The sequence below is a fragment of the Urocampus carinirostris genome, chromosome 19 (genome assembly GCF_059441175.1).
Source record: "Urocampus carinirostris isolate Australia breed hairy pipefish chromosome 19, RoL_Ucar_1.0, whole genome shotgun sequence".
Taxonomy (NCBI): domain Eukaryota; kingdom Metazoa; phylum Chordata; class Actinopteri; order Syngnathiformes; family Syngnathidae; genus Urocampus; species Urocampus carinirostris.
In genome coordinates, this window is record NC_142367.1 from 26,799,524 (window position 1) to 26,823,063 (window position 23,540).

The 23,540-nt window shown below is 41.1% G+C and overlaps 1 protein-coding gene across 2 annotated transcripts; it reads left to right on the forward strand.

Moving 5' to 3' along the window:
• Positions 1-866: 866 nt before the first annotated feature.
• On the forward strand, positions 867-21,285 carry adam9b (ADAM metallopeptidase domain 9b). 2 transcript variants are annotated; one of them, XM_088323400.1, is made up of 22 exons: positions 867-1,042; positions 1,142-1,206; positions 3,247-3,326; positions 3,412-3,487; positions 3,552-3,628; positions 5,833-6,028; positions 6,107-6,169; positions 6,235-6,306; positions 7,976-8,145; positions 8,211-8,301; positions 11,493-11,623; positions 11,702-11,873; positions 12,820-12,909; positions 12,995-13,190; positions 13,338-13,449; positions 13,905-14,085; positions 16,500-16,586; positions 17,870-17,975; positions 18,183-18,318; positions 19,841-19,931; positions 20,052-20,089; positions 20,982-21,285. In XM_088323400.1, the coding sequence occupies exons 1-22, from the start codon at positions 976-978 to the stop codon at positions 21,079-21,081; spliced, it is 2,397 nt and encodes a 798-aa protein (XP_088179526.1). In that variant the 5' UTR covers positions 867-975; the 3' UTR covers positions 21,082-21,285. The 2 variants fall into 2 exon arrangements, with proteins under 2 accessions (XP_088179526.1, XP_088179527.1); XM_088323401.1 differs by lacking the exon at positions 20,982-21,285 and adding an exon at positions 20,595-20,715.
• Positions 21,286-23,540: the final 2,255 nt, after the last annotated feature.

Genomic DNA, 23,540 nt, shown 5'->3' on the forward strand with positions numbered 1-23,540 from the left:
AAAGAGGAGAGAGGAGAGAGGGTGGAGGAGAGAGAGAGGAGGGAGAGAGAGTAGAGGGGAGACAAGAGAGAGAAGAGAAAGTGGAGAGGGGGGGGAGAGAGGAAGGAGAAGAGGGACAGAGGAGAGAGAGAGGAAAGAGAGAGAGAGAGAGAGAGAGAGAGAGAGAGAGAGAGAGAGAGAGAGAGAGAGAGAGAGAGAGAGAGAGAGGGGGGGGGGAGACTGGAAAGAGAAGGGAAAGAGGAGAGAGGAGAGAGGAGAGAGGGAGGAGGAGAGAGAGAGGAGGGAGAGAGAGGAGAGGGGAGACAAGAGAGAGAAGAGAGAGAGGAGAGGGAATAATACACAGACAGAAAATGGAGGGAGAAGGGGCAGCAGACAATTATCCAAACTTATTATTGTAACAAATGTTTAGCCAATTTAAAGAGACAGTGTGTAATAATTAGTATCTCCTGGTGGTACAAAAACTACGCTTATTCAGCAAAAGAACATATATCTATCACCGCGTCGCCGCCGTGTTTGGCTGGTGTCTTGCTGCGGCACTGGTTTGCATCAGACAACAGTGCCATCTAGTGGTCCAATATGACACACTGGGGCTTTAAAATGAAAAGCATTAGGACTACGATTAAAGTTGTGTTTATTGCCATTGCAATCAACGAGATTAGACACGTCACCCCGCGATAAGCACGTCATAAAGACTCAAAAGAAGAAAGATCAGATCAAAAGAAAGTTAATACTTAAATGTGATTAAAAAAAAAAAGCTCAAATCAAAATTTTAAAATGTAGCGTAGTTGAAAAAAAAAGTGCAATTTTTTTCTTCTATAATTAAAGAAAACGAATACCATATTTGGCCACGCCTTCTCTGACGCACCTGTACGGCAAAAAGGAAGCTGAGGTTGGACGCTGGTTTTAATTCAACAAGACGGAAGACTTGGACTTTTAACTTGTCGGCGTAGTTTGCACGGGTTTTTTGGAGGGAATATGGTCGGAAAATACCTCATCGTCAAAGTTTTATTTCTTTTCTTTATTTCTAAGGTGGAGAACAAAGGTGAGTCGCAAGAAGCGGGAGAAAACGCGATGCGAAGTCTGTTAGAATATAGAAACTGTGGGGATATCCTTCTTTCTTCTCGTGATTTTTCATTTTCAGACATAACAGATGGGGGAAAACTTACAAAGTATTCTATTGTGCAACCCCGGATGCTTTCTTTACCGGTAAGTGAAGGACAATTAGCATACCTGTTAAGCTCCACGGCTCCATTTTCCCTTACAAAATACAAAATAATCTTACACCATATTTTTTGTTTTCAAACGTGTTTATTGATGTAGTTTAACATGTCGTTATATCCTATATATTGTTGTGAGATACTGAGTTGCTCAACATGAATGAGGTTTATTATCAAAAAAGTTCAAAAATGAAGTCGCTTGGACGTTCACTGTAGAAGGAAAAAACATAATGAAGTAGAATGATACATTTTCTTATTTTCTGCATTCAATTATTGTTGGTAATATACTGATTCAAGGGATAACCACAAACCTGTCTTTTCTCATTTTCTACTTCCTTTTTTTCTTAACTTCTTTTATACAACATCATCATTCGTAATATAATGCATCAAAGCAAGTGAGCCGTTGGAGAGCCGGCTCTCTTTAATGAGTAGAGCCCTAAAAGCCAGTTCTCTAAAAAGAGACGGACTTCCTTTCACTACACAACTACCGCATGATATCCGATGTTTTTTACCACCGCATGTATTTCAAATTGACTCAATCGACCGCCTGTTGTTTTCAGATCAGAATGACTTACGGCGTTTTTATTCAGGTTCGGCCATTGCGACTCGAAGATCGTATCCAAAGAAAATTCAAAACGATGTTGTGATGTGATTTAATCATAAATGGAGATTTCTGACACGCTTCTAGCTTTTCAACGACATGGGGTTTGAAGTGTCATTCCTGACCCAGGACATTTGAATTAGGGGTGGGCGGATGGATCCAAATATCGATATTATTGATACTGAGCAAGTACTCTGATGGAATCGATACTATTTACCTGGGATCAATACTTAACGCCTCTGCCAATTTCCTCAAAGAGCCGCTTATATATGCGAATAGCGGCAGTCCTTTTCTCTCTCACCTCGGGCCCTTGGCATAGATACTGAAATGGAGGGGACCAAGTACTAAGCCCTGTGGAACGCCACAAAAGGCTCAGAGATCATAGTACTGTATATCTTGCACATTGCATCCTATCTAAGGGGTAGGGTTGAAGCCATGAGAAACCAATCCAGTTTTCCAGCCCCTTCTTGAGTCTTCTTCAATTTCCTTAAGCTGAGGTTTTTGAGTTTTTCCTTGCCCCTTTGTAGGTTTCAGATTTGGGAATGCTGTTATGGTGGTCTGTGCAGCCCTTTGAGACTTTTTGTGATAAAGGGCCAAACCAATAAACAGGACTTGACTTCATGTAGGCCTATCGCTCTGCTTTCGCTTTGTTTACATGTGATGGGAACAGGGTTGTGTAGGGTTACTTTAACTGGATTACTTTCAATGACTTTTGGATGACTCCAATACCAAATATGCTAATAAAAGACAAAATAAACTGAATAGGAATAAAATGACTCCATTTAGTGCAGGCTCGGGGAGTAACGGAATCCATGGAACGGCAAAAATGATGTCGGCAAGCTGTTTGGATTTATTTTCATTTTGTTTCTGTCGCATTTAATGTTAGTTTGGCCGGAGATCAAAGCGATCAAAGCCAGGAGAGAAAGCTTACCACCTGTTGTGAGTCATCATTTTATTCCTATTGAGTTTATTTTGTCTTTTATTAGCATATTTGCTATTGGAGTCATCCAAAAGTCATTGAAAGTAATCCAGTTAAAGTAACCCTACCCAACCTTGGATGGGAATGATGCATGATGGGAAATCCCCTGGCGGCAGACGCATGCGCACAGTAGCATCAAACGCTCACTTCGTTTGCAACGGTAAAAAAACGATACCGAGATAGAGGCTACCGCGGCGAACTGGTTTGACTTGATCGATTTGCCGTTTGGTGATAGTCGGTGTATACCGGATGGTACCCATCATTGACAAATTTGCGTTTTTCCGATTTTCTTGTACGTCGTACACGTCTTAAAATGCATCTTAAACCTACTTTTTATGGAAAAACGTACAGCTTGACAGTTATTGTCAAAAGCTGATTTCGGTCAAACTAGTTATATCCCCCCTCTCGCTTCAATTTGTGATATTACTGTATTTGTTTTTTTTTCACAGTTTCAAAACTCCGAAGACGATAAATCCTATATTCTTAACATCGGAAACCAAGCTCACATTCTCCACCTGAAGAGGAACAGGTTTTTCTTTCGCCATTGCTATTTTTAACTCTAAATTGAAACGCGGCCTGTTTTATGATTCGTCATCATCTTTCCTGTTCATCAGAGATTTCTTAGGTTCCGATTTTGCACAGGAGACTTTCAACTCCTCCGATGATCACGCAGCCAAGCGATCTAAACATGTAAGTTCACAAGTGACTATTTTTTCCATTTCGTTTAGGAATTAATGGATTGCTTTCCCCAAAGGTGCATTGTTATTATCACGGTGAGGTTGAAGGTGACGAGAACTCCATGGTGGCGCTGAGTACCTGCTATGGATTGAGGTTTGGGCATCTCCGCTGACCTTGATTGATGAAGAATTGAATTTTGGCTTTATTAATGACGGAGGTCTCACACATCCATCCATTATCTGCACTGCTTATCCACAATAGGGTCGCGGGGGTGCTGGAGCCCATCCCAGCTGTCCTCGGGCAGGGGACACCTTCAACTGGTTTCCAGCCAGTCGTAGGGGAACCCCGTCTTAAATATCTTATTCTTTCACACTCGATAAGATTTACAAATAAAACAAAACACATTAGGATTTAATCTGAAAATAAAACGATCCGTAACAGATAAATCCGTATTTTGCATGGGCACTTGCATGAAGGGACAGTGTGTAATATTTTCCCAGTAGATTTCTCTAAAGGAAGAAGGAAACCACGGAGACACCGAGTGCTCATTTTGTTGCCCAGCCTTTCACAAAGAAAAAAACAAAAGAAAAACAAAAGATAAAGGGAAAGCGAACAGAGACGAGAAGTAAAAAAATTAAGAATGAAAAAAGAGACAAGAACAGAAATAAAAGATAAACAGAAAAATGAGGAAAAAATAAAAGAGAAAAGAAGAAAAAGGACAGGTTGCAGCAAGATGGCGGACAATGATGTCAGCTCTTTTTTGGCGAGGCTTACGTTGTTTAGAATAAACGCAACCAGCAAGTGTTTAAAGGCGGGTTTGACAGTGAAATAGCTTTTCTACTAAGTTTTATGTTAACAATGACTAACAGTTCAAAGAGCCCCTATGCTTTATTTTCCATTGCTTTTTTCTTAATTTTTTAGAGCTGTTCAGGGCGGAACACATTAGGTTCGAAGTATGGGTCCTGGGAGTACTGGAGAGAGACTTTATGCCCGTCCCCACGGGTTTTTGTTCTGTTTAATTTGTTCGCATAGCATGAAAATGGTGAAAGTGAAAAAAAGGACTGTTTCAAATATAGTATCAATTATTTTTTCCACCGTTACCGTCACTGACCATTAAAAGCAGCCCGTTACTTTGATTCAATTCAAACAAGGCGTGTTGGCGCAGACGGTTGTTTACTTTGGTGTCGCTCGCAAATAAACCATAACGTACAACTGCATTAGGGGACATGCTTAGTAACAATGTGGCATTATGGGTAATGTGGTTCTTATGTTATTAAGCACGTAACATCACATAGAGAGAGGGATTGAGAGAGAACAGTAGCAGACAACTCTGAAAAGTTGCCTGCCCAGCCATAAAGTTGCCTGCCCCATTTTTCACAACTTGAAACACAATAAGTCAGCTCATATAAAAAAAAAAACGTTGTTGCAATGTATTAAGGATTGATAATCAGAATATTTAACAGAACAACACTTTAAAATGAAGTTTATTATAAATCTACTCATAACATTCATTGCATGTTTTCCATATGCCAGTCAGTATGTATCTTCATTCATGCAATGTTTGCGTTGCGTCTTCTGCTACAAGCCACGCGAACTCTTTCCACGATGCATTTAATGTACATTTACGTTTTGTAGCGTCATTCATTTTGTTGGCTTCTTTTGAATCTTTCTTCTGGGGCTGAGGTTTTGGCTTAATTCCTAACAGCTTCTCCATTTTTCTTGTGTTCCTTGTGCGTCTACTTTGGAAAATGATATGCAAATGCACGACCTTATAAGGCTCAGGAGAGTCCAGAAGCATGAAGTGATTCGATGCGGGCTTCCGATTGGCTGCCGAGTATGCAAATTGCCAAACGAACCGAAACTCCAAAATCTCCAAATTGAACAAAGATTTCGGAATCAGAATAAAGCAAACACTAAGCTAACCCTATCTCCTGGCGTCCGGGCAGACGTTCTTTCAGACACTTACAGTAGGCTATGTCTACTTGACCATTTGTCTTGGGTTGTGAGAGTTCGATTTAATTCATTATATCATTTTATATTGTTTACTGCTGATTGTTTTTTTTATTGTTTGCTGTTTATTTTTTTTGTAGCATAAATCTGTTGCTGGTGGCAGTTAATATTACGAGGTTTTATAACTGTTCTTGACTCTAAGACTGCTCAGAAAATTTGAAATTCTTTGACACACACAACAACTTTTATTAAAAGTAACGGAAAGAGTGACATTCCCTAGTGACTAGTTACTGTTATTCTAGAGTAACCCAGTTACTAACTTTTTGGGAAAAGTAGTGAGTCAGTCATTTCTGGTCTTCTGGTATTGTTCCTCCCCAAGCCTGTTTCTAATCCTATTTCCTCCGCAGGGGGGTGATCCATTTTGCAAACGAGACTTACGCCATCCAGCCGGTGGCGCCGTCCTCCACCGACGATCACGTTTTCTACCGACTCTCTGACGTTCGCGCCCGAGCCGTCAATTGCGGCGTGGTCCGAGAAAGGTCTCCGACGAGCGAATTTTTCCAACCCTTCGGACCCAAGCGCGTCCTCTCTGCTCTGCTGCGGGTCGGGACCGCTGTTTATACTTGACCTTCTCCCTGCGATTCTAACTCGGGAGAGTCTAATTTTTTGATGTTCCCGCAGAAGAAACGCAATCTACCTCAAACCAGATACGTGGAACTGGTGTTGGTTGCGGATCATCTCCGAGTAAGTCCAAACGGAGGCTCAGAAAACGAGCGATTTCAACAAGGTTTGGTGGATGTGCTCGACAGTATCGGTTCAAGCAAAGAAACGAGACGGCCGTCCGAGAGGAGATGGTGGAAATGGCCAACCTGCTGGATGGGGTAAGACCACACAAAATATTCGATATTGTGCTAACAAATACAAAATTGAAAAGTAGGTGTTGCAAAAATATCGGCCCCTTTTGAGTGACTCCTTTTTACCTTTGCTGGGATCACAGCCATACATGTTTTTGGGTATGCCTCTAGAGGTTTAGCCCATCTTGAAAAATAATTGCCTATTCTTCCTTACATAACTTAAGGTTGGGTGGTGATGCTCTAAGGATTGAGGTCTGGACTTTGGTTTGGACATTTGAACACCTATTTCTTGTTGGTTTTAAACTACAGCAGATTTCACTTGGTTTAGGATTCTCTTCTTGATGCAAGGTAAATCTGCATCTCATTCTCACGTCTCTTGCCTGAATCACCCCAGATTTGCCTCTAATCATCTTCCCAATCCCCGCTGAAGAAAAGCAACCCCAGATCATGATACTGCCACCACCATGTTTGACAGTGGGCATGGTGTTTTCACAGTGTTTTGCAATGATACACTTTAAAGTAAACGTGATGCTTTGCATTCAGCGTAAAAGTTCAATTTTTGTCTCATTTGACCACCTTGTTCCACGTGTTTTTGTGTCTCCTATGTGGCTTCTTGCAAACAATCAGGCCTTTTTATGGTATTCTTTTTTGGCCCTCTTCCTGTCATGATTACTGATGCGGGGCACCTGAGTCTGCTTCGTTGGCGCCAACAGCCGTGGACGCTGATTGGCTGCTTCCTCTTTTTTTAAACCCCCGCCTTCCTGAAAACACTCGTCGGATCGCTAGGCAAGCTTTTGTGACTCTCTGACTATCCTGCCCAGTTTCCTGCCTGATACCTATTGCCGACCTCTTTTCTGGACCAGTTTATGTTTTTGCTCTTCCGCCCCGGCCATCGACCTGTTTGTTCTCACTGTCGACGACTACCTTCACTCGACATGGAAGTGCCACCTCCGCGTTCCTGCTATCTGCCACCCGTGACCGACGATCATCGAATCGTGGATACAAGTCCTGTTCTCCTTCTTAATAAAAACTGTGTAAAACAAACACAATTGGGTCCCGTCTTCCATCCCTGGTCTGTGACACTTTCATGAAGAGCAGATTTAGGGCAGAGTCGGACTAATAGTTGTCTTATACACAGATTGTCCCAACTCATCATCTAATGTGACCATGGACCTTTTGGTTGTGTTGTTGATTAGTTTTCTCCTTCTTTGGGCTGAATATTCAGAGGGACAGCCAGGTCTTAGTAGGTTTGCAGTGTATATATGCTTGCTCCATTTTCAAAATGATTGTTCCCATTCCTGCGTGAGCTTTCCCACAACTTTGTCCTGGACCTGCCTGGTTTGTTCTCTGGTTTTCATCATGTTGTCCATTCCTGCCAGTATTTGCGGCTCTTGAGGACCAGGTTGGCCAACCCTGATCTCATGTGATCATGGGCCTTTTGGTTGTTTCGTTAATTAGTTTTCTCCTTGCCTGGTTCGTTCTTTGGTTTTCATAATGCTGTCCGTTCCTGCTGGTATTTTTGCGACATGTACTTTTCAGTTTTTTGTTATTAATATGATCTAAAATGTTGGTTCCACTTCACGATAGTGCTGTCTTATAAAATCTTTTTTTTTCCATGTTTGAAGCTTAAAATGTGGTACTATGACAAAAGGGGAATCCCCTCACTCGGCAGTGTATCTAAGAAGGTTCTTTCTAGTTTTACAAGCAGTTGAACATCCGGGTGGTGCTGGTGGGCCTGGAGATCTTCAAGCAGTCCAACCCGTTCGCGGTGGACGGCTCGGCCGGCACCGTACTGCGCAGTTTCGTCAACTGGAGGAAGACGGAACTGTTGCCGAGGAACCGGCACGACGTCGCCCAGCTCGTGGTGTGAGTCCCGATCCCTCGGCCAATGGGAAAGCGAGTCGAAACGCTCTTACTTTGTGTTTCTTTAGCGGTCGACCGGATTCGTACCCGGGATCCGTGCTGGGGATGGCTTTCGTGGGCACCGTCTGCTCGGCCGCAACATCTGGAGGAATCACTGTGGTGGGTTTGTCTCCTTAAATCTCGCCATAGAGCAGGGGCCTTAAAGTCGCGGCCCCAGGAGGATAGTTTGAGGCCCCGGGCCTTGATAAAAAAGTTAAAGGAACAGTGAGTAGTATTTACTATAATACTACTGGGGTTCCACAGGGATGCATGCTGAGCCTTTTTCTGTACACACTCTTCTCCAGGGTTCAGTAACCTAGATAGATGGATAGATAGATAGATACTTTATTGATCCCTGAAGGGAAATTCCCACTTCCAGCAGTATCTTTGTGTTAAAAAATAAAATAATAAAATAAAACATAGAATACTAAAGTTCCCAATATAATGTTTTGCTATAGAGTATTTAAATTGTGTTACGGAAAATACACACTGTCATAAAAATAGGTTCAATGTGGGGGTGGGGTTTCATGTGGGCTTGTTACTCCCCCGGGTGGAGTTAAAAAGCCTCATGGCATGAGGAAGAAATGATCTCCTCAGTCTGTTTGCCCACTATGTGTCTCTGTATTCTGTCGTGCCAGTGAAAACCAGTGCTGAAAGCACAACCGAAAAAGACAAAATCCAGAGAATCAAAGTGATCGAAAAGCACCTTTAGTACTTTTAAAAAGAAGAGAAAAATGAAAAGTGAGAAAAAAAATTATTTCAAAAGAGAGAAAATGTATTTTTGGTCATTTTTCTCATTTATCTTTTTCATTCCTTTCTTTTGTTTCTGTGCCTCTTTTTCTTTTCACCATTTTCCTTTTTTTGCTTTCTTCCCCCTCTTTTATTTTTTACTAATTGCTTCTTCCCTGTTTTTACTCCTTTTTAAAAAAATATATTTTCCCTGCTTCTTGTCTTTTTTTTCTGTGTGAAACTCATTTTATATTGTTATGCAAATGACTTTGGTTGTAAATCAAACACTTGAAGTACAGTAGGCTATGTCTACTTGACCATTTGTCTTGAGTTGTGAGAGTTAGATTTAATTCCTTAATCTCTCAGTCTCCGTAGTTTGCAGTCTGACTAAATATGTTCCTTTTCGGTGGGAAGGTCCTTGTTTTTTTTAACTTTGTTTTAAGTTTAGAGTATTACCCTCAAATATTTTGAATCCAAATTGAAAAGTTTGACTGATTAAAGAGATTTAAAAACAGGCTTGACATTGTAAAAAAACGATGTATTTGGAGCAAATTCCATTTTTATTCTATGATGCTTGCTGTCCGGACATCACATTCCTTAAAAAAACAAAAAATATCCAATACCAGTGTCTGAAAATAAGGTCTGGATTTTTTACGTCAGGCGTACAACTTTCAAAACGTCTCTGCCCGGTTGGCTGACAACTTTTTCAAGAAAACAAAAACAAAATATTTGTTTTCTTATCAAACGTTTGCTTTATTCCGATTTCGAAATCTTTGTTCGCTTTGGAAATTTTGGAATTTCGGTTCGTTTGGCAATTTGCATACTCTGCAGCCAATGAGAAGCTTGCATCGAATAACTTCGTGCGACCGGACTTCCCCGAGTGTGATAACGTCATGCATTTGCATATCATTTTCCAAAGTAGATGCACAGAGAACACAAGAAAAATGGAGAGGTGGTTAGGAATCAAGCCAAAACCTCAGTCCCAGAAGAAATATTCAAAAGAAGCTAACACAATTTATGACGCTACAAAACGTAAACGTACATGAAAAGGATGTTGGAAAGAGGAGTTCACCTGGCTTGGAGCAAAGACTGCATGAATGAAGATGAGCCAATCCAGGTACATAATAATGAATGGCAGATGGAAAACAGCCATGTCATATACAATGAATATTAGAAGTAGATTTATAATAAACTTAACTTTAAAGTGTTGTTCTGTTATATATTCTGATTATCAATCCTTAATACTGCAATGAGTGGTCTTATTGTGTTTCAAGTTGTGAAAAATGGGGCAGGCAACTTTTCAGACTTGTCCGCCATCTTTTCGTCACGAGTTTCAGACACTGCTAATACGATGCGCTAGTTTTAATCTAATCTAATCCAATTCTTATCCTAAAAGCGTAGCAGCGATTGTCTTAAAGCACAACAAATTCCAAAGACGTTTGATGACATTGGTGCGGTCGCCGCAACTCCAAACAGACTCTTTGGATTTGAACTCCTCTGAGACTGTAAAGATGAGATACGGCGGCTTGTGGAAAAGGATCCGGCTCCTGAAAGACGAGTTGTATAATTGATGAGAGGGGCCTCGCTCTCGGGCGGAGTCCCTATGGCGGAGAGTCCGACCGGTTTGACCGAGAGACGCCGGTGACGAGCTGGATTTCTAGAATTTTACCGTCACGGGATGCCGCAGAATTCAACACTTTCTCGTGTTCATTTTCTTTTTTTTGCTACTTTTTTGTTTTTTCCATCGCAATTAGAAAAAAAATACAACTTAAGTATTTTTTGTCTTTTTTTCCAATAAGAATACAAAATGTGGCACAATGCAAAGTTTTTTTTACATTTTTTAAATATCCATCCATCCATTGTCCGCAGGGCTTTACCTCAGTAGGGTCGCGGGGGTGCCGGAGCCCATCCCAGCCATCTTCGGGCAGTGGGCAGGGGACACCCTGAATTGGTTGCCAGCCAGTTGCAGGACACACAGACTATTCACTCGTTCATTTCTAGCTAGAGACAATTTGAGCTGGCCAGTTAACCTGACATCCATGGCACGAAGCCCACGCAGGCACGGGGCGAACATGCAAACTCCACACAGGAGATTCAATCTCATGACCTTAGAACTGTGTTGCACATGCGCTATCGACTGCGCCGCTGTGCCATTTTATAAATATATATATAAATATAATTTTTTTTTCCAAATGTTGCTACGTTTTAGCAACATTTGACAAAAAGCAAAATTTGAGGAGAAAAGTATAAAATGAAATACCAAATTGATTTTATTTTTGCTTTTGTCCTTTTTCTTCTTAATTCCTGACTTTTCTTTTTTTTCTTTCACCATTTTTCCTTTTTTTTGCCTTCTTGTCCCCTATTTTTCTCTTTACTCCCGTTTTTGCCTCTTTTCTTAATTCTTCTTCCCTGTTTTTAGTCCTTTATTGCCATCTTTTTGTCTTAAGAAACGCTGTGTAAAAAAAAGTAAAGAAAATGGCTGCTTTTCAGCCTCTGTAGTCTTCCTTGAACTCGTTTTCGGTGGCACTTGACACGACGGCGACCTCTAGCGGACACGCATAGAATCGAATGTCATTTTCCAGTTCGGTGACGACAATCTGGTTTACGCCTCTACCGTGGTGGCGCACGAGATCGGGCACAACCTGGGCATGAGTCACGACGACGACCGCTGCAGCTGTAATGGAGAAAGCTGCATCATGGCCGCCACCGCCAGGTAAGGAAATCCGGATCCGATATAAGTTTCGATTCAAGAACGGTTCTAGATCCGGTGTTTTTCCACGATTCCGTTCAGCGGCGCGACTAGCTTCAGCCGATGTAGCGCCCAGGATTTCGAGACCCTCATCCTCGGCGGGAAAGGCCCGTGTCTGATAAACCAACCCTCCCTTTCGGACGTGGTCGGCACCGCCAAGTGCGGCAACGGCTTGTTGGAAGAAGGCGAAGAGTGCGACTGCGGCACGCCCGAGGTAGAAAACGTTACCTTACGCCAATGTTCTCGATCGCGCGCAGGAAAATCTATCCCGCGCATAAAAATCAGGGCTGAAAATTTGCAAATTCGGTCCGAATACCAGTGAAAACAGCCCGAGTTCCCTTGGTGTGGTGCTATTTTAAAGTCAATGTCGGCACGTGATTGAGTAAAGTCGATTAAGTCTTTTGAGAATCGGCTCACTAAAGAGAGCCGGACCTTTCAGCTCCTAAGTAGGTCTTTGTGTTATTTTTGTTGTTTTAAACTTTGATGATGTCACATTATTCACAAAAAAGACTTTTGAAAAATGAGGGAAAGAATAAAGCAAAAATAAAGACAAAGTAAAAAGCTAAGAGACAAAGAAAAAAGGGGAAAAGAGAGAGAAAAGAAAAAAGCAGGATGTCAGGATCCGAATGAAGACTGGACCCACTTGGGTTACGTTTCTCTCAGTTTTGTTGGAAGAAAGGAAAGGTTTGCGGAAGTGGCACTTCTGTGTCGAGAGAAGGTAGTTGTTGAAAACGAGAAGAACAGGTTGATAGTCGGGGCGGAGGAGCAAAACATAAATGGGTCCAGAAAAGAGGTCAGCAACGGGAATCAGACAGAACACAGGGCAGGATAGAGTCGAAGAGTCACTAAAGCTTGCCTAGCGGGTAGCATAGGTTCGCCGACGATCTTACGAGTGTTTTCAGCAAGGCGGGAGTTTAAAAAGAGTCAAACAGCCAATCAGGTATTGCGGCTGTTGGTGCCAACGGGGCAGACTCAGGTGGGTGGTATCAGCAATCATGACACCTACAGCCTCAGGGTGCTGGACTTGGGGTGGAACCCTCTGCACGGTGAGGAGCTTTCTTGTCTTGATGTCAGGGCCTCCTATCTCTTGTAGCCATCCTACGGTATCAGCAATGTATCTCATGACTAATTATTATTATATCATTTTTGTTTTTCCGCAGGAATGTAAAAATAAATGTTGCGACGCTGCCACTTGCAAACTGACCTCAGGATCCGCCTGCGCTCAAGGGAGTTGCTGCGCCAACTGTCAGGTGGGCACAGGACCCCGTTCCGTTCCATTTTCTGGAAGGATCGTTTGCTTTTCAATTAGAGTTTTTCACTCTGTGCTTCTCGTAGCTGAAAGTGGCCGGGACGCCTTGCAGGCGGTCCGCCAACGCCTGCGACCTCCCCGAGTTCTGTAACGGCACCGGCGCCTTCTGCCCCAATGACTTCTACATCATGGACGGCCTTCCCTGTCAGGACCGATCGGCATACTGCTACGAGGGGCGCTGCCAGACCTACCAATCCCAGTGTCGGGGTCTTTTTGCTCCCGGTACGTTGCTTAATTTGGTTATTTCTACTTCTAGTAGAAATGGGCAGTGCGTGAACAAGGTTCAGATGTTTCTTTCTACTGTAGTAGAAGTTGCGTGAGATCTTAGTCCTTTGGTTCCTTTGACCAACATCTATTTGATCTTCTCAGCTCCAGCAACGAAGGCAGCAGATGTTTGTTTTCTGCATGCAAACACGCAAGGAAATCTCTTTGGCAACTGCGGGATCACCAACAATGGAGAACATATCAAATGTGCCGTGGCGTAAGTCTTAACATTCCTTGAGATGGTAGAGATAGTCATCACCGCGCTGTTGTGGATTAATGGAGCTTGACATAATGAGGAGACATTTGTTTAAGACAGGAAATTCCAGGCTTGTTTATCCTGGGTTGAAATGTCTTTGTGCATATTTCTGGGGCATAATTTCACGGGCTGCTCCGAAAACGCAGCGAGAGCTCTAAATCTAGCCGTTTCAAAAGATTTGAGTCTTTGATATCAAAGTTTCTCAACTAAGCTAATTTGGGACATAACTTCAGTGTTTTAACTTTCAAAATTGACCAAAATTGTCTATATTCTTGAAGTGATTGAAGAACAGCATTCAAATTACATGGGGTACATTTTGGCTTAGCCCAATTTTTAGAAACGTTAATGCAGTTTTAGGGGGTTTGCTTATATTGCCAATCATGTGGGAGAATTCAAAAGTGTTTTTGTGATTTTAGGGACGCCATGTGCGGCAAAGTGCAGTGCACCAACGTGGACGTGAACAAACCTCCCCCCGGGGCTCACGTTAGCATTCAGATCATCAACGGGTCCTCGTGCGTCAACGCCGACTTCAACCTGGGCACCGACGTGCTGGACCCCGCCTACGTCAACCCTGGGAGTCCTTGCGCCCAAGGCAAGGTAAGACGGACAGCTTTTGATTTCAGGGACGCTCTGAAGAAATAGTTGACCGCTAGATGTCGCTGTAGTCGAGTTATATTTATTTATTAGGAAAATGAAAAAACATTGAGACGGTCTCAAAGAGCTGCACGGACTAAAGTCTATCATGACAGCATCCCCTGATCTAAGAACGACACGAGGGCAAGGTAAAACTCAAAAACCTCAACATGAGGAAAATGAAGAAACCTCGAGTAGGGACAATCTCAAAAGGATACACAGAGCACAGATTATTGCAAACCACAGACTATTATGACAGCATCCCCTGATCTGCAACCTACATGAGGGCAAGGAAGAACTCAAAAACCTCAACATGAAGTAAATGAAGAAACCTTGAGAAGTGACCGCATTGTAATGATTACTAAAGTGACTCGGCTGTGCCCGCTCATTTGGTGTAAACTGCCGTGGACTCTGATTGGCTCCCTGTCAGCATTTGATCCCAGTGCTGTCTGTCCCCTGTGGTCAGTCTATCTGCAAACCTCAGTGAACACAAGGCAAGCCTTTTTCAACCCTGACTCCCACCTGTCCCTTTTTTTGCTCCCGTCTATCCTTGACCTGTTTTTTATCCTGACCACGTCTGTTCTCCTGTTCCGACTTTTGACCTCTTTTTGTCCCCGACTACGTCTTCTCTCCTATTCTGGCTTACGACTCCCTTCCGACCACGTTTTTGCTCTCCTGTCCCGGCTACCGACCCGCTTTTTCAGTCCCTGACACCGCCATCGCTCGCCACGGAAGATCCACTTCCGCATTCGGAGCGACCTGCTTCTCGCGTCCAGCAATCACCGGATCGTGGGTGCAACCCTTTCTCTTTCTTCCAATAAAACTTATGAGAAACGCCACGCAAGTTGGTTCTGTCTCTGTTCTGGTCTTGACATGCATATGAGGTAATACCCCTTTAGGATGGCCGAACCAAAATGGATGTTGTTAAAACAATTAATAAACAGATATCAAGGTGAAATATAGCTCATTCATAAGCTATAGAAGTGTGTTTTAAGTAAAAACCGATAAAAATGACACACATATTGAAAAGAAAAAGAAGAAAGAGAAAAATTACATAATGGCAAAGAAGACTAAAAATACTTTTAAAAAGATAAAAAGAAAGGAAAATGAGGAAACAAAACAAATAGAAGGGGAAGGTAAAGGAAAAAAGGAAGAAAGAAAAGTATTTTGAAAAAAGGAAAAGAAAATAAATATAAATTAGGGAGCAAAGAAGAAGAAATATGCAAGAAAAAGGAAAACAAGATGGCGGACAAACATGTCTGCTCCCTCTAGTGGAATAGACCTTTCTCAAATTGAAGAATTAAAAAAAATGCCATTTTATGTAATAGTTCATGTATTTTTGCTTATAACCCAAATCAATATTGTTTTTTTTTTTTCAATAAATTATAAGTAAATAAATAAATAATTTTTTGAACCACTAGGTGGCGCTAAAACACACACACACACTGTCACTTTGAATGGACACTAAACAAGTTAGAATGCTCTTTTTTTCTATTTAGCTCTTTCCTTCTGTTTTCTCACTTGTTCCCCCTTCTTTCTCCCTTTCTCTTTCTCATGCTCACTCTTTCTTTGTCTTTTCCCCTTCTCTCATGATTTTGATCTTTCTCCCTCATTTCTTTCTTTTTCAGTCTCTTTCTCTCTTTATTGTGTTCTTTGTCTCGCCTAACACTCCTTCTCCTTCCCTCTCTCCTTCTTTCTCTCTCTCCCCCCTTTCTCTCTCTCCTGCTCTCTCCCTCTTCTTCTCTCCTCCTCTTTCTCTCTCTCTCTCCCTTCCCCCTTTCTCTCTCTCCTGCACTCTGCTTCTCCTCTCTTCTTCTTTCCTTCTCTCTCTCTCCTGCTCTCTCTTTCTATCTCTCCTCTCCATCTCTCTTCTCTCCTGCTCTCTCTCTCTCTCTCCTGCTCTTTCTTTCCTGCTCTCTCTTCTCTCCTGCTCTCTCTTTATCTCTCCCTCTCTCTTCTCTCCTCTCGTCTCTCTTCTCTCTCTCCTGCTCTCTCTCTTCTTCTCTCTTCTTCACTCTCATTCTCTCCTTTTCTCCTGCTCTTTCTCTTTCTCTCCTTCTCTCTCCTGCTCTCTTCTTCTCTCTCTTTCTCTCTCTCTCCCTCCCCCCTATCTCTCTTCTCTCCTTCTCTCCTTCTTCTTCTCTTCCTCTCTCTCTCTAACTCCTGCTCTCTCTCCCTCCCCCTTTCTCTCTCTCCCTCCTGCTCTCTCTTCTTTTCTTTCTAGCATGTAGCCCCCAGCTAAAGTGAGTTGGACACCCCTGCACTAGGAAATGCTGAATAATTCACACTGTCCCTTTTTAAAGGCACTTGAAATACCCCCAAATTTTTGTTCTGACTGACCACAAATGTCTTTTCTCCGTTCTCTCCTTTTCACAAAGACCTGCATCGATTTCAGATGCGTGGACGCGGCCGCCCTACTGCCAAACCTGGACTGCGACGCCGCAAAGACATGCAACAGCCATGGGGTCAGGATGTCTTTTTGTTTTTTAAAGGGACAGTGTGTCCTATTTGACCACTGGATTGTGTTGCGCAGGGGTTCAGCAACTCAAAGTGTTGAAAGTGTCACAACAGAAGAAATCCGATAAAACGTCTGCAGCCGCGAAAAAAAAAATGAATATAAGCCTTTTTAGAATCAAAATGTTTTTAAAAGAAGGATTTACACATAAAAGTGACTCATTTAATATGTATTTGATTGGATTTCTGGAAAGAAAGGTCCAACATTTACAACTCTTTCACAATGTCTAAGAAATTGGCCATAGAAAAGTACAAATTTGCAAAGGTTTTAGTGTTGCTTTTTACAATCCGATAAACTTTAAGAATGTTTGATTTGTGTTTGTCCTCCTACAGGAACCAAATATTGAAAAAAAATATGTATTTTGCTCTTTTTCTTATTGTCTCCAATTATTTTTGAAAAAGCTACGATGGCACAAGCCAGAAGATGGCGTGAGCAAGTATAATATTATGAACACCACCTTTAAATACATCGTTAGTGTTGGTGGAATCGATTATAACAATTATAATTCAAATTGCTGTAATCAATTATTATTTTTAATTATATAATAATGTAGTATTTTGATTTTTAAATGGTACTGGTGAAAGTGCTTGAATTTGGCCTTGAAAAGGGTGTACAAAACCCTCTTATGTATACGGTTTAATACTTGGGATATGAATTGCTTTTATGTGGCTATTTTTTGAAGGGTGGCTTATATGCGATGTAGGTTTATATGCAAGTACAAGACTGGGGCGGCAGTAGCTCAGGTAGAGCGTTGGCCTTGGGACCCAACATTAGGGGTTCATTGTCTCGCAGGTTCGATTCCTGGCTGAGTTAATGGGTGTGAATGGGTAAAGTGAATGAAGTACACTGTAGAGCACTCGTCCCTGGGACCAAGAGGTCGCAGGTTCGATTCCCTCTGAGTTTAATGTGGAAGAGCAAGACACCGAACCCCTCACTGAACCTTTGACTCCACTATCGGTGTGTGAGTGTGTGTGTGGATGGTTAAAGTAAATCAAATACACTGTAGAGCATGTGTGGCTGGGACCAAGAGGTCGCAGGTTCGATTCCCTCTGAGGCTCATGTAACAATTGATAAAAACCCCTTGACCAACAAGTACTAATTAAAAAAAAAACACGTTTGTAGGATACCTTGTCATTTTGCTAATTCTTTTTGGTGAAACGAACACCGTCAAATAAAACCCACTGTCCCTTTAATGCACAGCTTATGTACAGACCCTCTGTGTTTTGTCAGTAGGTGTGCAACGACCAAGGGAATTGCCACTGCGACCACGGATGGAGCCCGCCGACGTGCGACAGGGCAGGGATAGGCGGCAGCGTGGACAGCGGTCCGCCTCAGATAGGTGCCTCATTTGCTCTTTTCCAAGGAATTCCCCTAAATTGGGTTTTAGGACTATACAGTGTTCCCTCGGTGTCCATTCCGAGCCCCCGTATGGGGCGAGTGATGTTCTGGAAAGCTGAAGGGTTTTTTTTTTCTAATTTGAGCACTTTTGTGAATTTATTGGTGTCTTGGAACCTGATTTTATATATCTCTATTTGTGTCCCTCCAGATCACTCCCTCAGGGACGGCCTGTTGATCTTCTTCCTGCTGGTGGTTCCTCTTCTGGTTCTTCTGATCCTGGTGCTCCTCTTTGTCTTCAGGAGAGAGACCTTCAACCCCTGCCTCAAATCAGTCAGGCGCTCCAGGTAGATCCAAAATATATCATATATATATATCATTTGTAGTATTTCTGCCAGCTTTGTTTTGAAGTATTTTTGTAGGAATTTTGCAATTGTATTTTGTGGTATTTCTTTAGTATTGCTTTTGTTGTATTTTTGTGGGAATTTTGTAGGATTTCTGTAGTATTTTCAGTATTACTGTACTTCAACTTTTAACTATTATGTAGTACTTCCACAGTAGTAGTTTTGTAGTATTTCTGTAGTTATGATGTTGTAGCATTTCTGTAGTTATAGTATTACTGTAGTTTTGTTTTTGTAGTATTTTTCAGGTGTATTATTGTGGTATTTCCATAGTAGAATCTTTAGTATATCTGCAGTATTTTCGTAGTATTACTTTAGTTGTATCTTTGTAGTATTTCTGTTGTATTTTTTTGAGTATTACTGTACTTGTATTTTGAAGTATTCTGTCCCATTTTTACAGTGTTATTTTTAGTATTACTGTAGTTTTGTTTTTGGAGTATTTTTACAGTTGTATTTCCATAGTAGAATCTTTAGTACATCTGTAGTATTGCTTCTGTTGTATTGTGGTATTACTGTAGTAGTTTTAGTATTACTGTACATTTATTTTCAACTATTCTGTAGTATTCCCACAGTAGTGTTTTTGTAGTCTATCTGTTATAGTTTTGTATTATAGCCGTAGTTGTATTTTTGTAGTTAAAATGTTGTAGTTTTGTTTTTGTAGTATTTTCAGTTGTATTGCAGTATTTCCAGAGTAAAATCTTTAGTATATCTGCAGTAGTTTCATAGTATTACTTTAGTTGGATTTTTGTGGTATCTTTGTAGTATTTCTGCAGTATTTCTTTAGTATTACTGTACTTTTATTTTGAAGTATTCTGTCATTCTACAGTGTTATTTTTTTATTTGTGTAGTTTTGTTTTGGGAGTATTTTTCAGGTGTATTATTGCAGTATTTCCATTGTAGGATCTGCAGTATATCTACAATATTTTCATAGTATTACTTTCGTTGTATTTTTGTGGTATCTTTGAAGTATTTCTGTAGTATTTCTTTAGTATTACTGTGCTTTTATTTTGAAGTATGCTGTCATTTCTACAGTGTTATTATTTTTTTTTTTTGTATTACTGTAGTTTTGTTCTTGGAGTATTTTTTTCAGTTGTATTGCAGTATTTCCAAAGTAGAATCTTTAGTATATGATAAGTAATTTTGTAGTATTACTTTAGCAGTATTTTTGTGGTATTGTTGTAGTATTTCTGCAGTCAGATTCCTGTAATGTTACTGTAGTTTTGTTTTTGGAGTATTTTCAGTTGTATTATTAAAGTATTTACATCGTAAAATCTTTAGTTTATCTGCAGTAATTTCACAGTATTGCTTTAGCAGTATTTTTGTGGTATTTTTGTAGTGTTTCTGCAGCCGGATTCCTGTACGTAGTTGTATTTTCATAGTTAGTCTGTCGTAATATTTCCGTAGAAGTATTTTTGTAGTTGTACTGTAGTATTTCTCTGGTATTTCTATCCTATATCTGTTTTTCCAGGTCAAACCAAGGAGCGGCCAACGGACGTTCAAACCAAAGTACGGAAAGGCATCCTACTACTCAGATTCCGGCTGAAGCTCCCCCACAAAGGGTCAATATTTCTTGTTAGACTTCATTATTTGATCAAGTGTGTATTTTGGAACCAGAAGAACTGGTTTGGATTTACATTCCAAGTGTTTGATGTCGTTGTGCTACTTTTGATCCTTTTCAGCCTCCGTATCCGCCGCCACAGTCTGCTCCCATTTCTGGGTAAGAACTTCCGTTATTGCTATCATCACCTTTTAGGGCAGGGCTCTCAAACTCGTTTTAGCTCGGGGGCCGCGCCATAGAACAAACATTCTGTCGGGGGCCGGACCAGTAGATTCGAGGGAAAGAAATAAGAGAAAGAGGGAGGGAAAAGGAGAGAGTGCAGGACAAAGAAAGAAAAAGCGAGAGAGAGCGTGAGAAACAAAAGATAAAAAGTCATGAGAGAGGGGGAAAAGAAAGGGAGAGGAAGAAACCAAAGAGAAATAAAAAGACAGAAGGAGAGAAAAGAGAAAAGAAAGCGCCAAGGGTAGGAAGAGAGTGAGAGACTGAGAGAGAGACCGCCAGAGAGAGGGAGAGATTGAGAGAAAGAGAGAGAGAAAGAGACTGCGAGAGAGAAATAAATACAAGTACAGTGTCTTTGTTCAAGGCACCTGGCTTTGGCAACATCAAGTATATTTCAACCTGCAGCTCGTTTATCCCTTGCACTTCTCTGAACGTTCTCTCGCAGGCCGGATTCAATCCCTAAACGGGCCTGATCTGGCCCGCGGGCCGCCTGTTTGACTCCTGTGTTTAAGGAGAATAGGGTGACCTATGTGAATTGTATAGATCCGAGGTGAAAAGATTATCAGGTGAGAAGGGGGTTTTAAGATTTCCTCAGAATCAATCCGGTGTTTGAGGTGGTGCATTTAAATTAAAATGGGTGTAGTTTGCACGGGTAGGAGTACTTTAACTTTTCTCTTTATCACCAGAGAGTAGCGATAGCGTTCTTTTCCTCTGTTTTCTGACCAGTGCATGTATTATTTTGCCTCCACACCCTTTTCACCTTTTTAAGCGCTGAGCCATTTTAATACCTGGATTAATATAAGTCTCAAACTATTTCAACGTTTACTTTAAGTTTCAGGTACGGAGAGCTCGATTATTGGAACACGGAGTCCAACGTGAGCCCCCGGCAGGGGCCCGGCGTCCCTAAAGCCATTCCTTCTCCGCGATCCTGAAACCAACGGTTTGTTTTTCGGTGAGGTAACATTTTCAGCGGAACGGAATCTGCTCAATGGGACGCACCCCGGAATATTTATCACTTGTTGGAACGTGGCCGTCATGTGTTAAGGCTTTGTTGTTGCATTCCGCTATTGTATAGATTTGTATATTTTCTAAATGAGTTTTAATATTTTTGTTAAATAAAAGAAATGTTAACTGTTCATTGTGTCTATGAGAGTGTACATGTGTGTGACACGACTTGAGACTGACATTTTCTTCCCCGTTCACATCGTTTTGTTTTTGTGTGTAGTTTTTCTCAAGGGAGTCCAGGATCCTTGACCTATTTGCACCTTTTGAAGTACGTCACCAAGTAAAAGCACTTTCTGTGCTGCAGATAAACAGAACCGGGAATTACGGTGCCGGGAGAAAGTCCCATTTTGCACACGGCGACGAGCCAAGGAAATACAAAATGCACTTTCCATTAAGGCACAAAAACCTTTGGCAGCGATATCGGAAATCAAACGTTTACACTGCAAGTTGAGCTGGACTTTTGGAGAAACACTCTGTGGACCAATGACTAAAAAATTTTAAATTTTTGGAAGGTGTGCATCAAGATAGCATTTGACAAAAAGTGCAGGATGCCAACTGTAAAGCATGGTGGTGGCAATGTCATGGTCTGAGTTGTTTTGCTGCCTCAGGACCAGGACAACTTGGTTTAGTGGACAGAATCATGCATTCTGGTGTTTACCAGAAGATCCTGAAAGACAACATCCTGCCATCATCCTCAAACTTAAGCGATTTTGGATCATGCAGAAGGACAATGATCTGAAACACACCAGCAAGTCCACCTCAGGCTCCCCAAAAAATTAAGGTTCAGTAATGGCAAAGTCAATGTCTGGATTTAAATTCTATTCAAATGCTGTGTTGATCTTAGAAACGCAGCTTTTTGTTAGAAAACCCTCCAATATGTCAGTTATGAAACATTTTTGCAAAGAAGAGTGGCCCAAAATTCCTCCACAGCGTCGTGAAAGACTCTTCCCCAATGATCGTAAACATTTGATTTCTGTTACAGCTGCCAAAGGTGGCCCATTTTGGGCAGTTCGTGCTAGTAAAGCCTCCAATATGTCAGATTTCAAACACTTTTGTAAAGAAGAGTGGGCCTAAATTCCTCCACAGCGTCGTGAAAGATTCATTCCCAATGATCAGAAACGTTTGATTTCTGTTACGGCTGCCAAAGGTGGCCCATTTTGGGCAGTTTGTGCTAGAAAACCGTCCAATATGTCAGATTTGAAACACTTTTGTAAAGAAGAGTGGGCTTAAATTCCTCCACAGCGTCGTGAAAGACTCATTACCAATGATCGGAAACGTTTGATTTCTGTTACAGCTGCCAAAGGTGGTCCAACTTGCTATTAGATTCAGGGGCCACTACTTTTTCACTTCGGGCCACTAGGGTTTTGATTTGGTTAGCTTATGCAGCTCATTGTGCTGCCTGTGGATGCACTCAACGACGTAGCATAGAGTCACGGAAAGCTGGAACAACCTATTTTTTCATTATTTAAAGCCATTGGGAATATTCCATTTGTTCATTCATATACTGTAATTGTATGTGTTTGGCGTAAAAACTGCTATTTCTTCATTTTAGGTGCAAAAGCAAGGTTGGTTTACGAGGTTTGGTCGGCCAGATTGTTATGTCCCAGAAAGTTCTTCGACAGATAAGACACTAATAACCTCTTGTGTGATCCATTCTCGATTTTTTTTTCCTTTTTTAGTTGTTCCTTAAAGCCAAGACAGTCAAACTAAAAAAGCAGCGGTTTTTAAAACACATACTGTACAACAATGCTGGCATGACAACTATAATACTTTCTATTGCTCAATATTTTAAAATGTAGTCATAAATAAATGATTTATGATGCAAACAATACAATGTAAAAAAACGTTTAACACTATAGAAGATATTTTTACTGAGCAACTGATTCATAGCAAAAGTTAAGAGTCAAACCAAAAAAGGAGCAATCGAGAATACAAACACTCTATAATGATGTCCACAATACAACTAAAATGCCTTCCATTGCAAAATATTTTGACAATAAGATAAGAGATAAGCCCGAAAACACTAGACGGTGCAAGGACATCCTCTAGTGGCGCTTTTTACTAACTGTCCAACATGAGCGTACTGCATACAGTCACTTCAGTAGATATCGAAACAAGATGAATAACCTCCTTTGTGTTTTTATTTTGCAAATTAAAAATACATTGTTTAGAAAAATGGTCTTAAAATATCCTCTTAACACTTACTTAAAGTTTTAAATCGTTTTTTCAATGAGTTTCATGAAAAAATAACATTTTAATGGAGTTCTATGTAACTTTTCATAAATTCGTTTTAAAAAAACGTTCTATTTTTAGGACTTTTTCCATTCATGTATATTTTTGATTACTTTTCTGTAATAACAGCACAGTTTATGTTGACAAAAAATGT